This window comes from Chaetodon trifascialis, chromosome 21 (genome assembly GCF_039877785.1).
Source record: "Chaetodon trifascialis isolate fChaTrf1 chromosome 21, fChaTrf1.hap1, whole genome shotgun sequence".
NCBI lineage: Eukaryota > Metazoa > Chordata > Actinopteri > Chaetodontiformes > Chaetodontidae > Chaetodon > Chaetodon trifascialis.
Window position 1 is genome coordinate 643,254 of NC_092076.1, and position 16,747 is coordinate 660,000.

The following is a 16,747-nucleotide window of genomic DNA, read 5'->3' on the forward strand; positions in this document are numbered from 1 at the left end:
TCTCTCGACCCCGAGAGTCAGCGCTGGTCTGAACGAAGATGTTTTAAATTCAACCTTTTCATGAAATACCAGAAAAAGTACTCAGATGCTGTAAAACTGCCACATGAAGCAGTAAAATCCTGCCTTCAAAACGTCACTTTGTAAAAAGAACTAACAGATAAAAAAAGTATTTCAAGTATTTTTTATATTAACGTGTTTTCTGTGAAGTTTAAGGGGTTTAAATTAAATTACCAAAAGGTGAGAAAGCTGTTTATGAATCAATTAACCTTTATCATGAAACAGACAGAAGTAAAAATAGTAATCCAACAGAGTAAACACCTCCATTACAAGTCAGAGTACACAGAGGTACTTAACATTTTGTTATATTTTAACAGGTTTTCTGTGAAGTTTAAAGGTTCAAATAAAAAAAAAAAATTCAGATGTTTTGATCTTAAACCTCCTTAAACCAAAGAAACGCCTTCATAAACAGTATTTTCCTTCAATTCTTTCTGAATTTGGCTGAATCCTGTAAAAAAAGTACTTCATTTATGGCCATTTTGAAGTACAACTTCAGAGGAGCTTTTCATGGTATTTAGTCTATTTCAAGGCTTTTTACAGATTAGAAACATCTTAAAAACACTTCGATCCTTTATTTTATTTGATTTTAGAAAAAGTTCTGCGTTCAAAATAACAATAAAAACATTGTAAAATAACTGTGAAAGTACTTTTCAGTGAGAGTTCAGACATGCTATCCACAAAGTTTACTCATAAAATGTAAAAGCAGACCAAGCAGCCGACAGGTTAGCGAGCGGCTCGTTAGCCGACAGGTTAGCGAGCGGCTCGTTAGCTGAGAACAGACTGCGGCGTTTGTGATGGTTGACAGCTTCTTCCTGTGCGTTCTGTCGTTGGAGCTGATTGGCTCGAGGTCGCCTCCGGCATGTTGGTTCGTTCATCGCAGAATGAAACAGAAGGTAAAAAGAAGTGATCCAGACCATCAGAGAGGTTAGCGTGTTAGCATGCTAACATATGCTAATTAGCACTGAACACAAGGTACAACTTTATTCAAGTGTCAGTGGTGTTAAAGAGGATGAAGATGAATAATTAACCGACCGAACACTGAAATCAAGGTGACAGAGCTGAAGCAGGCTGATAAGGCCAGTTTGTGGAACGGCATGCTGGGAATCGTAGGAGCTCACTGACCGTGTGAATGAAACCCACAGCTGTCAATCGTGGCTGTGTAGGGGCGGGGCTAACATGACAGCTGACTCAAGAGACAGGATGCCATTCAAATACATGTGATTAGTTTAAAATCAATACTTTATCAATCATCAAAGACACTGATTGATCAGTTTAGTCATTTGTCAGTAAAACGCTGGTTTATCTGGTTCATCTGGAAGAAAAAATCTGCTTCTCTGTCCTGAAGAAAGAGTTTTATTTTATTTATTGATTTATTTATTTCATCCACACGAGGGGTCTAAAGATGGAGGCTGGTGTTTGTGTCCAGTTTGATTTATGAGTTGAACAAAGTAAAACTATGACTAGAAAATGTAAAAGACGTAATTTCACACAAAGTGTAAAGTCCTGACAGTTTGAATAAAGTTTGGATTCTTTGTAAAGATGGAGTCAGAAAGACAAATGAAGAAAGGTTTAAATGATTGAGCAGAAAACTGACTTTTATGCTACTTGATTCTTCAGTTTGGTCCCAGCTCAAAGAGCTGTGGACAGAAAGTCACATAAAGATTTAAAGTTGACTCGAAAAGAGACGATAAAAGAAAAACTACTGTAAATTCTTTAAGTGACTTCTGTCAGAAATGAGACTGAATGTCAAACATCTGATTGGCCTTTGAGCCGATTCTGCCTCGTCTGATTGGATAAAGTCAAATCTGACTTATTGTGTTTGACAGAAAGTTAAACTTCAAATCTACTCATAATTTTGACTTCATGTCTCTTAATGTTCACTGAAACATTTGACTCAAAATGATTTAATACCATTTTCATCATCATCATCATCATCATCATCATCATCATCATCATGATTTTAACAGAACGTCTGGATTTCTCAGGAGAAGAAAAAATCCTTTCAAAGTTAAACGGACAGAAATGTTGTGTTAGCTCATTATCTTCCAAACGCATTGTCATTCTCATTAGTTGCAATTCTTTGTTTTGGCATAAATGGGCTTCCATAGTTTCAGCTTCTTGGTGAGGATTCACTGCTTTTCTCAGTTTCACATCAAAGTGACCCTTTAAAGTAAAAACAAGCATTTCTCTGTTTTTGGGGGGAAAATTGTTAATCGATCAATAAAAAGAAAACAGACAGATTCAGATAATCTTTAGCTGGAGGCCACAACAGTTTCACAATCAGTGTGTGTGTGTGTGTGTGTGTGTGTGTGTGTGTGTGTGTGTGTGAGTGAGAACCGCCCCTCTATCAGCACTATTGATTGGTGGATGTCAGCTGCTGTTTGTGCTCCAGCAGACTCTCAGGTCACCTTTAAACTGTTTCAGACACGTTTGAACTCCTTTGATTCGTTATTCAGAGAAACATTCTGCATGCACTCTGATTCGCTGTCACACGTTTAGTTTCTGCTGCTCATTTTAAGCATTCAGCAGTCAGAGCAGAGCTGAGTGAAACACACAGCACTTCCTGTGACTACTTCATAATAAAAGTCAACTCACCAGTGAAATGCTTTTAATGTGAAGGGGGTCAGTCAGTCGATTCAAACATGTTTACAGCAAGCAAAGAGGCTGTGTGTGTGTGTGTGTGTGTGTGTGTGTGTGTGTGTGTGCGTGTGTGCGTAGCTGTTACGAAAACAAACCGCAATCATCATCATCTTGTGACCTTTGACCTCTCTGTTTTCTTTTGTCCCTCCATCTCTGATGTGAAGTGCTCATCTCTCATTTTCGCTGCTCAGTTTCTCTTTGAAATTAAACAGAAAAGAGTGTGTGTGTGTGTGTGTGTGTGTGTGTTTGTGTGTGTGTGTGTGTGTTTCTCCTTCTGTCAGAGAAGCTGCAGATTTTATTTCAACAAACACTATAAATGCTCATTCTGCTGTAATTCTAGAAGTTGTCTGTCTGCGGCTCATTGAGGACTTGAAAGACGTCTTTAAAAACTCCTCACAAACATTTAATTTAGTTGAGTTTAATTTAAAAAGTTTCATCAATCTCCTCAAACAGCTGTTTATCAGACAAACAGGAGGAAATAAAGCCTGCTGGGACTATTTTCACCGGCGGATGAATCCACATGTGGCGCTGCAGTGAGTGTGGCAGACAGAGGAGACAGCCTGATCTCAGATCTGTGACCGCCTGTCCATCTTTTATTTGTTCAGTGGTTCAAACTGAAGGTCTGCTGACTGACGGCTGCTTCACCGATCACAAAAACAAGTCAATGAAAATAGAATGTGCTAATTTAAGAATGCTAATCGCTGATCAATGCTCACGAAATTAACGTGATTTACTCCTGACTGCCGCCAGCCTTTGTATAAATGGTGAAACCACGTAAGTCAGTTTATCAGGATGTCAGAATACATGATGTTTGCTCGTTGTTCTCATGGTCACGTGACGTCACATGGCTGCTTTTGAAATAATGGCTGAAACACATTCATGTAAATAAAGTGTACTGAAATCTGAGGTGGTACATTTTTAAAAAGTGAGGACGTTTAGTGGATTCAGGGTTTCAGGTTGACGCTTACATGACGTCACTGAGGGCTTCCTAAGTTTAACAGTGTAGTGTGTGTGTGTGTGTGTGTGTGTGTGTGTGTGTGTGTGTGTGTGTGTGTGTGTGTGTGTTCAATAAATGGACTCCACTCAGCCAGTCAGAGTCAGACAGTCGGGCTGCAGCCTGTCCAGAGTCTCTGTCAATGATTACAGAGCAGACCTTGACCTCCCTGTCGCTCGCTTCAAAACACGACTCGTATCTGAGGTTCAGAGCGGGAAAACAGCCGGAGGATCAGCAGAGTTCAGTTCTGTGAGGACACGCAGTCACAGCGGACGCCTCCCGGGGTTACCTCACCTGTATTTGACGGGGGGGACACCTGAGAACGAAGCTGTCTTCGTCAGGGTCATCCCGCTCGCCAATCACACAGTTAGCATCATTAAAAACACGACATCTGTAACCCTATTTCAAATGTCGTCGTTTCCCTCTGTTTTCCAGTGAGCACCCCTAATTTCGCTGATTTACATATCGCTGTCAATCACACCCAATGGAATCCAATCAGAAAGCAAGCGGGGACGGACTGACGGGGACGCAGAAGGAGGCGGCACTGCGGGCGCTCATGCAGCGCACAGGATATCAACTGCAGCAGGTAAGAAGCTGCAGCTGAACGCTGCTGACCTCTAACCTCACCTGCTGTCATCTGAAACACGTGACTCCACTGATCTTCAGCCGCTGGTTGATGCCTGATCCTCAGAGGTTACAGTGTCAGAAAATGGATGTTGAAGCGCACTTTTGGTGTGTGTTTTTTAACTTATCTGTTGTTTTTGGGGGTTTGTTTCAGGAGAACGGCCAGCGGCGGTACGGCGGCCCACCGCCTGACTGGGACGGCCCACCGCCAGAAAGAGGCAGCGAGATCTTTGTGGGGAAGCTACCAAGAGATCTGTTTGAGGACGAACTGGTCCCACTCTGTGAGAAGGTGAGACAGGGAGTTTTCTGGCTGCTGTCTGACAGGTTTGCATGTTGCTCTCATATCTTCTGATATTTCTCCATTCCCGACTCCAGTTTGGGAAGATCTACGAGGTGAGGATGATGATGGACTTCAACGGGAACAACCGAGGTTACGCCTTCGTCACCTTCAGCACCAAACAGGAGGCCAAAGCTGCCATGAAGCAGCTCAACAATTATGAGATCAGGTCAGGTTCAGACCTCCCAGACAACACAACCAAAAACATCAAAAGGCATCATGAGCCGCATTACCACTGTAAACAAAGTCCTCGTCAGCCTGGCGAGCGCTGCCTTCATCCATGTTGACAGAAGGACATAAGTGTCAATCTTCTGTTAAACAGCCTGGAAGCCACATCTGTGCCAAACAAATGCTAATGAGCAGCTGCAAGGACCAATGGCAGCAAAGAACATCCAAGCAACACCCAACGACACCCTAGCAATCACCTAGCAACACGTTCCAACCACCCAGAGCAACCTCATGACCACAAAACCACACCACTGATCTTCAAGGAACCATCCAGCCAGACATGCACAAACACTGCAAACACTTTATGAGCCGCTTCAAAACAAAGGTAGAAGCACCCAGAACATGTAGCATCAGCATAGCAACAACCCTTCAATAAGCTCAATCACAGAGGAACACGTTAGCCTCAGACACCACAAGAAAAATGACAACTGCCAACGTCCTGAACCCAACCCAGTATTTAATCCACTCACTGAATCCAAAGGCCTTTGAGTGTCTTATCTCATGAGGTTTGCCTCTAAAGATTTACAAGAAATGAAAGTCTACAATAACTCCAGCTTTAAGTTTATTAATCAGCTTTTACTGAAACTTTTTAACGTTCCCAACTTTCACCTCCAACCTGAAAATGAGCTAAAATGAATTTCTGGTCTTTTTTATGAGTGACAGACACAAGCAGTTAAAAATGATCTTTGCAGGGCAGATCATTACTGTCTGACATGAACAAAGTCTGGACACGATCCAGACTGGAACCAGTGACTGGAACCACCATCAGCCACCGAGCACAGCTGCAGATTCAATGTTTAATTAGAAGTTATCTTTTTTAATTTGACTGTAAATGTGATTGTCATTTTTAACTCACCGCTGTGCTGCTCTTCTGTCCGACAGAAACGGTCGCCTCCTCGGAGTTTGTGCCAGCGTCGACAACTGCCGCCTGTTTGTGGGCGGGATTCCCAAAACCAAGAAGCGCGAGGAGATCCTGTCTGAGATGAGGAAGGTCACTGACGGGGTCATGGACGTCATCGTGTACCCCAGCGCCGCCGACAAATCCAAGAACCGAGGCTTTGCCTTCGTCGAGTACGAGAGCCACCGAGCGGCTGCCATGGCCCGCCGCAAACTGCTGCCAGGTAAACACCGTCCTCAGTCATGCTAGCAGCTCTGTGGGGCTGCACGTAGACACAGCAATGCTCTGAGCAATATGCTAACATCAAGATGCTAACATGCTGATGTTTAGCAGGTGTAATGTTTACCATGTTTGCTGTCTTTGTTTAGCACGTTAGCATGCTAACATTTGCTAGTTAGCACACAAAGTCCAGCTGAGGCTGATGGGGATGGCATTAGTTCTGCTGGTATTTGCTCATATTGGACACACTAACATGTTGACCTGAAGGTGGCGCAAGATGAAAAGTCAGAGGATCAATAAAGTTATTACAGTTCATCCGGAGAGGAGCATGAACGTCTGAACAAATCTCATCACAAGCCACTTAGCTGTTCAGATATCTTATCATGAGTAAAGGACCGAACCGCCCGCGGGCCGATTACTGAATTATGCTGCTAGCTCGGCTAAAAAGGTTTGAAACAAATTTCAAATACTGGAGCATCCTTGAATGCATCAGCAGTGACTGCTGAGATGAACTAAATGGTTTAACTGACAGATTATTTCTAAGCTGCCAAGCAGTCAAGCAGCTTTACCCATTAAAGTGCCAAACACCTCATAAAAGAAAACACAACATAAAAGTCAAAGTCTCCTGTTGGCTGACTGCAGGACTGCATTATCAGTAGCCAATCACAGCCTCTGTCACTGGGTCCGTGTCCAATGGAGGGAGAGCTTTGATGGGTGGATGATGAGATAAACTCTGTTCTGCAGCTATCAGAACAACCATAAAGACACTCGAACATCTGTGTTTGCTTCCAGTTCCAGTGTGTTGTACATGAGACTAAAGACTCAAATGTTTCACTCTAAAAACACTTCATGGACAAAGTATTTTATCAGTCAGTGTGATAAAGAAGTGCTGCGTCTCCCTGAGGTGAAGCTGAAATCTGCATGATAAGATAAAGAAGCTTTGCTATTGCTTTGACACAAGAAGATTGTTTGTGTAACACGAATGTTTGTGCAACATGAAGCCGGACAGAGTGAACTGTGGATGCTGCTGGTTCTTTTGTAATAGTACAGATGTTTAAGTACAAGATGTTTGGCTCAGTCAAGACTCGCTGTAACCAAAGAAATCCTGCTGAATACATGTTTATCAGGTTGACGTCAGAACACGTTTGGAACATAAACTCTTAAATGATTTCCAATTGAAAAACTCTGGCAAAGGCTCAATGCTAGCTGGGTTAGCCCCTGCAGCTAATATCAACATGTGTCTTGATGGACAATACTTGTAAAGGTATAAATGCAGAAACAGTAACAGTAAGATTTACAGCCAGTGAGTCACAGTTTAATAGTTTAATGTAAACATATTTTAAAAAAGTGACAAAAATGCCAAAATGCTTCAAAACTGAGGGTCTATGCCAAACCATGGTTCATGCACCGTGAGCTAATCTGTGTGCACTGCTTTCCCATCTCCAGTGTAACCTGAAGGCAACATCAATCAAACTGTCACATTCATAGAGACATTAAAGGTGAAAAGAGCGGGATGAGTCCGACCTGTTCTCTCTCTCAGGTCGTATTCAGCTGTGGGGTCACGCCATCGCTGTGGACTGGGCGGAGCCTGAGGTGGAGGTGGACGAGGACACCATGGCGACTGTCAAGATACTGTATGTCAGGAACCTGATGCTGCAGACCACAGAGGAGACCATTGAGAAAGAGTTTAACAGCCTCAGACCAGGTATTAACGCCACAGTCAGCTCTCAGAGCTCAGATGTCGGAGTGTCCATGAATGCACCAACAGGGACGATAAAGTGATGGATTATTGATCAGCAGCAAGTTTTTCATCCCTGCAAATAGATTTTTTAAGGGATTTAATGACTTTGGATGTAAAGAGAAACATGTAGTATGTTTGGGCTTCAAACACAGTTCATATAAGGTGGTGTACCACAGGGATCCAGTTTAGGACCCTTATAATTATATTATTATATGTGTAAAAATAAATTCAGAGCATCAGAACGTTTTAGTTCCAGGAGACTGAATAAAGATCCAAACTTGACTTTACTGAAGAGTTTCTTATGCTACAGGTGCAGTGGAGCGGGTGAAGAAGATCAGAGACTATGCCTTCGTCCATTTCACTCAGAGAGACGACGCCATCAACGCCATGAATGCACTCAATGGAAAGGTCAGCAGCTGATGTTCAACAGGAAGTTTGATTTTCCAGGAAAAAGTTTCCTTTAAGTACTTTAAGGAGTTTCCTTTAAGTACTTAGAGTACATTTAGCCGATAGTACTTTACTGCAGTAAGGTTTTGAATGCAGAACTTTTACTTGTATTGGAGCATTTTCACAGCGTGGTATTAGTACTTTTACTGACATAGATGGTCTAAATACTGATGCATGTGAGTTATTGTACAAAGACACCTGTTTTCCTGCCTGCAGGTGGTGGACGGCTCTCCTATTGAGGTGACACTGGCCAAGCCAGTGGACAAGGACAGTTATGTCCGTTACACCAGAGGGACAGGAGGACGGGGAGCATCTCTTGTGCAGACTGACTACACCGCCTACACTCTGGGACAGGTACAAGTCCTCATCTCAAAATATCTGATGGACAACAGCATTTGTTCAGGTGGAGGAAAAGACACCATCAGACTGAAGTGAATTGTTTATAGTTGTCCTCTAACCTTAATGTGGGACTGTGGGACTATCAGGACAATGGAGACAGTCTACCATGTACAGCTAAGTGTGAATAGTTGAAGGGCTTTTCAAGTTTCAGGGACATCTTAAAAGAAATAAAGATTTTCAGGCCATCTGTCAGATTAAAGAGAAGGTCGGCCCTGAATGCACCATCTAGTGGACAGTTTACATCATTACACCGTAAAGAGACAGGAAGGTAACTGATGTCCAAAGACGTTAATTCATATCAGTATCGTTAAGAGAAGAAACTCCAGCAGAAACAAACATCTTGATGAAAAGACAAAGACAGACCATAACAAGATCAAACCTTTTAACTTCACCTGTCTCACTTAACTGAGGTCTGTCACCCTGTCCAACGGCTGTCCAATGGCTGTCCAACGGCTGTCCAACGGCTGTCCAGATGTTTCACTCACAACTACAAATGTGAGCCTCATGGTGGCGCTAGAAAAAACATCAGGATCAGCAGTTGAATTTGTCCTCTGAGGAGCATGAATGTAGAAAATGTCCATCCAGAAGCTGCTGAGATGTTTCAGACAAAATCCAAAACTTTGAGCTGATGATGAAATCGACATTTAGATGTATCCTCCACCAGAGAGGAATGTGAGCACTCGTCTCCCCCTCCTCCAGGTGTACGACCCCTCAGCAGCGTATCTCGGTCCGCCCGTGTTTTACGCCCCTCAGGCCTACGCTGCCATACCAGGTCAGTTCCGCTTCCCGCCGGCCAAAGCTCACGTTGGAGGTCGAGGTTTGATCAGGACGCCGTCTGTCAGAGGTGAGGATGCACATTCGTTTACCTCAATGTCAGTGTTTTCAACTGGTGCAAAAAAAAGTCAGACCTTGTGATTCAGTGAGTCTGAGCTCAACTTTCAGCTGATCAACAATATTTCACATTATTTCACATGATTAGCCTTTCAAAGCAAACTGCTGCTCTCAGAATCTCCAAACGTTCAATGTTCAAGGGTTTTCAGTGGACAGGATGGACGTATCGACGATCAGATAGATTCCTCTCGGTGAATTGACCATTCGCTAAACCCCTCCCCCAAACAGCAGCTGTTCAATCATAGTTTAGCCAGCGTAACTCATCCCAGCAGGTGTTCGGGTCCTTTTTAAGTCTCAATAAAACCAGAATAAAAGTGTCTCAATGGGTAGTTCACTGTGTAGTTTTCTCCCTCTGTGAGGAAGCTGGTCCTGGATGCGAGCAGAGTTATGCTAAAGTTAGCGACTCTGTATTGATCTTTATTGAAAATTAGACTTAGACTTTACTGATTCCAATTTGGGAAATTTCTTCAAGATTTTACAGTAACCTGTCCAACATTCCTCCAACAACTGCCGAACAAAAGTGGAGTTAAAAATCCAAAAAGGTGCAGAGAAACTAAACAGTTTCATGTCAGTCTGGTTCTACATTTTTCTTATCATACGGTTTTTAATACTTGGGCTAACTAGCTCTGCACTGCCATACAGCAACAATGCTGCTTTCTTATTTCCATGTACTTCATATCTACTGTGGATGGTGACTTTTTACATGGGAGCTGTTAGCTTTAGCCGTCTGTTAGCATGACGTGCACCAAAGGGCCCCAGGTTGGACTTGGAATTTGTATACACAGGCTCATATTTAAGACCTTTTTAAAGTCATATTAATATCAAATCGAAACATTAAAACGCCAGCTGGAGACAGTTTTAAACCATCTCGTGAAGCTAATGCTAGCTTAATTTGTGAGTTAGCTACATTTGATGAACTCTGTTAGCGACAGTTGTCATTTCAGTAAAACTGATGGTCAGTTTCTACGTTTGTCTGAAATCAAGGAGTCATTCTCTCAAAAATGATGACAATGAATGCAATAAATCGACCACCACCACCATCATCATCATCATCATCATCATCATCATCATCATCAGCATCATCATCAGCATCATTGTCATAAACTGTATGAGAGACAGACGTAGCAACAGTAACTAAGAGGGGTGGGGCTTTTGGAACGGTCAATTCACCTGTTTAACCTCCTGATCTGCTTTTACTGCTTTAAAAGTCCAACTGTATCTAATCAAGATGGCCCAGAAATAAACACTGTCCTTCTAAATGATTTGAATGTTGTTTTAACAGGAATCAAAATGATCCAGAGAATCAGAAGTGAAACTTTAAGACGTCAATGAAACATGAAATCTAATAAAAACCGTTTAAAGCATTAAAAGCTGGAAAATGAATCAATGAATCCTCAGTGAATTATAGCTAGATGCACTGTTAGCTTGATGACCGCTGTAGTGCTGACACTGGGTGGTGTCAGGTGGAGTTCTGTTACCATGGCTACCACTGTACCTGTTCACTCTGATTGATTAATTGTCTGTGTGTGATTCTTCTCCCGGTTGATTTCCGGTGATTTGATTGATTTCACTGCCTTTTCGGTCTCCTGTAGAAATTTACATGACTGTACCTGTAGGGGCTGCCGGGGTGCGGGGGCTGGGTGGGCGGGGCTACCTGGCCTATGCGGCTGGGGTCGGAGCCATGGGACGAGGCGGCGGCGCTTCCTATGGCCTGAAGGCCGACAAGCAGTCAGAGGAGAAACTGTATGACCTGCTGCCGGGGATGGAGCTGACCCCCATGAACCCTGCTGCCATGAGCCTGAAGCCCACCGCCATCAAACCTGCACCACAGGTAACAGAGCACACCTGAGAACCAGCAGGGTTAATACCGGAACGTCATGACCAACGCCTTCTTTTTGCAGCTTTGTCTATTAGTTATCATGTTGTACTCATCACATTACTTGCTGAGATGTAGGATCACAGTCCAGTTCGATGATGCTGTCGGTTCCTGTGAGACATTCAGTCCTTGTGTGACCACAAGCGCTCCAGATGTCTTTACTGAAAGTAAAATCAACACAAATAAAGGGATAGAAGGAGGGTGTGGGAATGAGCACCATCAGTAGAGGGGGCGTCACAAGGTGGACACGTCTGCACTGTCAGAGGCAGCAAAGGGTCTGCAGGCTGCAGGGCTCAAAGGATGCAGGTATGCAGATGATATTTTTTCTTGGAGCCAGATCCAAAGTGGAACTTGCCATCAGAAGCCATCCCTGCATGTGGATCACTGTGGATCACTCCGGTGCTGTACTGGATGAGAGGTCTACTCATCACCTTCATCACCTGTGGTCTGTACTTTTGGTAATGACCAAAAGAGTGAGGTCACTGATACAGGTGTCCAAATGAGTCTCCTTGGGAAGGTGCCTGGTTCAGTCCTATAGACCAGGTGAGGAGCCCAGACTCCTTCATGCTCAATGGAACCAGTTGAGATGGTTCAGCATCTAATCCGAGCTCCTCCCAGCCGCCTCCCTGTGGAGGTCTGAGTGACATCTGGTCCATCTGTATTTAGATCCTCCAGGAAGAGCTGGAAGAACTGGCAGTGGAGAGACATGTGTGGACGTTAGTTTCCTGAGAGCCAGTCCTGGATAAGGACCAATAACGGATGGACGATCACAATGATGTCAGTACAAAGAAGTCCGACGAACTCCAGAAACAGAACAGTCAGACTGGTTGGAAACAAACCTCCTGGTTAGCAGCACTTTTCGTTCTTGACCCATCTGACTTCTGTCTGTCTGTCTGTCTCTCTGTCTGTCCATCTGTCTGTCTGTCTGTCTGTCTGTCTGTCTGTCTGTCTGTCTGTCTGTCTGTCTGTCTGTCCGTCTCTCTGTCTGTCCATCTGTCCGTCTGTCTGTCTGTCTGTCTGTCTGTCTGTCTGTCTGTCCGTCTGTCTGTCTGTCTGTCTGTCCGTCTCTCTGTCTGTCCATCTGTCTGTCTGTCTGTCTGTGTCTCCATCTGCCTGTCCATCTGTCCGTCTGTCTGTCTGTCTGTCTGTCTGTCTGTCTGTCTGTCTGCCTGCCTGTCTGTCTGTCTGTCCGTCTCTCTGTCTGTCCATCTGTCTGTCTGTCTGTCTGTGTCTCCATCTGCGTGTCCGTCTGTCCGTCTCTCTGTCTGTCTGTCTGTCCGTCTGTCTGTGTCTCCATCTGCCTGTCCATCTGTCCGTCTGTCTGTCTGTCTGTCTGTCTGTCTGTCTGTCTGTCTGTCTGTCTGTCTGTCTGTCTGTCTGTCTGTGTCTCCATCTGCCTGTCCATCTGTCCGTCTGTCCGTCTCTCTGTCTGTCTCTCTGTCTCTCTGTCTGTCTGTCTGTCTGTCTGTCTGTCTGTCTGTCTGTCTGTCTGTCTGTCTGTCTGTCCGTCTGTCTGTGTCTCCATCTGTCTGTCCGTCAGGTTCTGGAGGAGTTGTGTCAGAAGAATAATTGGGGTCAACCCGTCTACCAGCTGCACTCTGCCATTGGTCCAGACCAGAGACAGCTCTTCCTCTATAAGATCACCATTCCAGCTTTGGCTTCGCAGAACCCCAACATGTAAGACTGCAGTGACATAACACGCTCTCCTCGTACTCCTACTGCTGCAGCAGTATCTACAGCTAGTACAACTACTGCAACTACTGCTGCTACGTCTGTCACTGCTCCGATATCTTCCAGTACTTCTACTACTAACATTCTAAATCTACTTCTCATACTATTAATACTGCCAATGCCACAGTACACAGTTCTCATACTGGTCCTGCCTCCATCTGCTGTCCCTCCCCACAGTCACCCCTTCACCCCCGCCAAGCTGTGTGCAGCTGTGGAAGAAGCTAAAGTCCACGCGGCCGAACACACGCTGCAGACGCTCAGCCTGCAGACAGAGGGCGCCGCCGACGCCAGCTGCGCTGCTGCTGCCGCCGTGGCCTCGGTAGCCTTCCCAGGTATGTGAAGGTCCGTACCCGAAGTCGACTAACTCCTCACTCCACGAGCCGCTAACAGCCTCCAGCCGGGCGCACGTCTGAAGGTTCAGTCCCACTGACGGCTCAGCGCTTCATGGTCCTGATCCACAGTCTCAAATCATCCATCACAAAGAGCAAAATGATTTCCTCCCTCTGAACAGCTTGAAGTGATCTCAGTGAGACAGTCTGCATGACCACATACCCTAGACGCTTTCAGTACTTCAGTACTACAGTCTAAAAATACTCAGTCACAGGTGGAAGTGCTGCATTCATGTTACTGGAGTAAAAGTACAGAAGTCTTCTCAGCTTCATGCAGGTATAGCATTAGCAGTAAAAGTATGGCAGTATTGTTACCCTCATGCAGTAAAAGTACTACTGCTACTGCACAATGTAACTAAGTACATTTACTCAAGTACTGCACTTAAGTACAAACTCAAGGTACTTCACTTGAGATTTTCCACTTTCTGTACTTTTTGCAGCTCATCAGGAAACTGCTGGAAGTACTCAGAGACTTTTCCTCCATTAAGGTTTGGATGCAGAACTTGTACTTGCAGTGTGGTATTAGTACTTTCACTGAAGTAAAGGATGTGAATACCTTCCAGCCAATCAGAATCAAGAGTTTTTAGTAGCTGTGGTATGAAAGGTGAAGGCAGAAGACGAAGAAGACGAAGCGTCTCAGAATGTCTCCAACACGTTAACTGTGTGAGGCTCCGTCTCGTCTGTCTCCAGGTTACGCTCTGGCGAGCCCGGCCTCGCCTGCCGTCGCCTCCCAGCTGAAGCAGACGGTGTCTCTGGGCCAGGACCTGACCGCCTACACCACCTACGAGGGCTACCCCGCCTTCGCTGTGGCGACGCGCCACACCGACGGATATGGCGTTTTCTAGGCGAGCAGACGCTCTTCAGCTGAGGACGCATTCACACCAACCTGCTTCTCTGTGCCTTTTCATTGGTTATACAAGTTTCCCTTTCTGATTGGCTGGCTGATGATGGTAAAGCAAAGTCGCCGTTGATGGCGGCGTGACCTCTGCGTGAGGCGGGCTCACCTGAGGACGCCCAGCAGACAGGTGCGTGTGGGCTGCTGTCCTGCAGCGTTTGCAGGGGGACAAGACCTCTGTGGACTTTTGTCTCGTGGGACGGTTTGTCCCGTTCTTCTGTCTTCGTATCACCTGTCTCTGCTTTTCCACCTTTATTCCAATGATGTGTTGGTACGTGTCTCATTATTGTGTGATTGATTAAGTAGCTGGCCTGTGATTGGCTGTTTGAATTTGATCGCTTTGTGTTTTTTCAGCAGCTTTTTCTTTGCGTGTTCTCGTAGTATGTTTACAGCACTCAGAAACTGAACCGGCTGCATAGATTTTGTTATTTCATCCTTTTTGTAGTCCTGTGTTATTGATAAATGGGATTTGTAGTTCTTTTGAGTTTTTCCTGCAGACCAAGAGGAAATGAATCCTGCTGAACTTTGGACGTTTTGGGGTTTTAAACCGGCGGTCGAGGCATTCTGGACTTCTTCAAAGTGTGAATATGTAGTTTTAGATGGTGTGTACCTGAAGGGATCCTGTGTGTCATAAAGTGGTGACGTGAGACCAACGCTCGGACTAAATGTCTTTCACTCTGTTCTTCCTGTCGTCATGTCTGATGCGTTTGACGTCAACGAGAAGCTCGTGTGGCTGTGAGAATCAGCTGTTTCCTTCCCTCCGTACCTGCGAACATGATGCGGTGTTTCCGTGTCTTCGTGCTGCGCTGCACGCAAACAGACGGCCAGCTGGGATCCGGAAACTCGCCTCATCTTTGGAGCTTTGACCCAAACAGAAACATCGATATTTAACGATTCTGCAAAATCCCAGATTGGATTTTTTCTAGTTTTAGCTGAGATTTTTATAATTTTCTCTTTCCACGACATCAAAAGAAATAAAACTGCAGCATTCAGCGGTGGATAAACCGTTTTTTAACGATCACACCGGAGCTCATAATCGGCTTTTCATTGAGAAAATGGGCCCTCTGCTGCGCCTCCTAGTGGCGCCTGAGTGCGATCGTTCAGCCGACTTCATGTTTGTTCCTTGTCTTTGTTTCTTTAAGTGTTTCTGGAGTTTTACATTTGACGCCACGCGCTGACACCCGAGCTGTGAACATGCCGAAGCAGAGCCAGTATTAAAGTGTGTGAAGCACTTAGAGCTTATTTTTATACCAGGAAAAAGAGAAATGTCCACGTGATGTTTGTATAGTTATTTTGCAATGTCCTCGCCTCCATAATTGACCAGGAAACAAGAAACATGCCAAAGTGAATCAGTGCTGATCTGTGATGAGCAGAGAGGATTGTGGGTATTCTGGAGAGGTTTAATATCAGAAAGGTAAACTGTGATGTTTCATGATCCATAATCCAAATAAAGAACGTGAGAAACGTGACGGAGCGGCGGCTCGACTGTGTCTGCATTCTTTTAAAATGACTTCATTTTGCAGATTTTCTCTTTGTTGTCTCTCATCTTTGTCACGCAACAAAACCTCAAAGCTGATTGTGAACGTTTGTCACAGGAAGTGGAAGCTTCAGTCAGACAGAGAAGAAGACGCCACAGAGTCCAGAGCTGACTGGACAGACGCTGACGTCAGCGTTCAGGTCAGGAGTGACCTGGAGCTTTTTCCACTTCCTGTAAGCTGAGCCTGAACACCTCCACCTGTTTGTGGGGTCGCTGAGGTTAAAGCTTCAGCCCCGCGGGGGGCTTCAGCCCCGTGGGGGGCGGGGGGCGGGAGGCTTCAGCCCTCTGAGCTCTGGACTGAACAGGCTGCGGATCTTTTCATTGTGATTGATTATTCTGAAATATCAAAGCCACATGAAGGTATGCAGAGATGGAAAGAGTACCAGTAAAAGTACTGGAACTTCAAAGAGTTTTACTCCAGTCGAAGTAAAAGCACTGATGGAAAAGTGACAAAACACCTTCAGGCCAAAACTGCATCAAACATCAACCCAACAAACAGCGAAACATCGCTGCACGAGTCCTGACGTCCAAAGGACAATCAGGTCCTCTTCAAAGGACAGACGCACAGCCTGTGTCCATCTGATTATCACTAAGAAATGAACAGCAGCCGTCCTCTGTGGAGCCTCCCTGCAATCAACCAGGAAACAAGCAAAAAAACAACCAATAAACAAACAGTAAGCAGCCATGGACGCCACAGCGGATCAACAAACAACACCAGACGCCAGAAACGAAAGAGCTGCCACTTCAAGAGCAGAGAAAACATCACCAACACAGAGCAGCAGGAACCAGTCTGTCTGTCCCAGTGAAACCAGTCCACTGAGTCTGTCTGTCCCAGTGAAACCAG

At 44.9% G+C, this 16,747-nt stretch overlaps 1 protein-coding gene across 2 annotated transcripts; it reads left to right on the forward strand.

Annotated features, from left to right (window-relative positions):
• Positions 1-4,175: 4,175 nt before the first annotated feature.
• a1cf (apobec1 complementation factor) lies at positions 4,176-15,840 on the forward strand. 2 transcript variants are annotated; one of them, XM_070990337.1, is made up of 12 exons: positions 4,176-4,277; positions 4,470-4,604; positions 4,691-4,821; positions 5,763-6,001; positions 7,538-7,702; positions 8,049-8,146; positions 8,402-8,539; positions 9,284-9,428; positions 11,068-11,306; positions 12,892-13,028; positions 13,260-13,414; positions 14,162-15,840. In XM_070990337.1, exons 1-12 carry the CDS (start codon positions 4,176-4,178, stop codon positions 14,314-14,316), a joined length of 1,839 nt encoding a protein of 612 aa, XP_070846438.1. In that variant the 3' UTR covers positions 14,317-15,840. The 2 variants fall into 2 exon arrangements, with proteins under 2 accessions (XP_070846438.1, XP_070846439.1); XM_070990338.1 differs by having other exon boundaries at positions 11,092-11,306; positions 14,162-14,316.
• Positions 15,841-16,747: the final 907 nt, after the last annotated feature.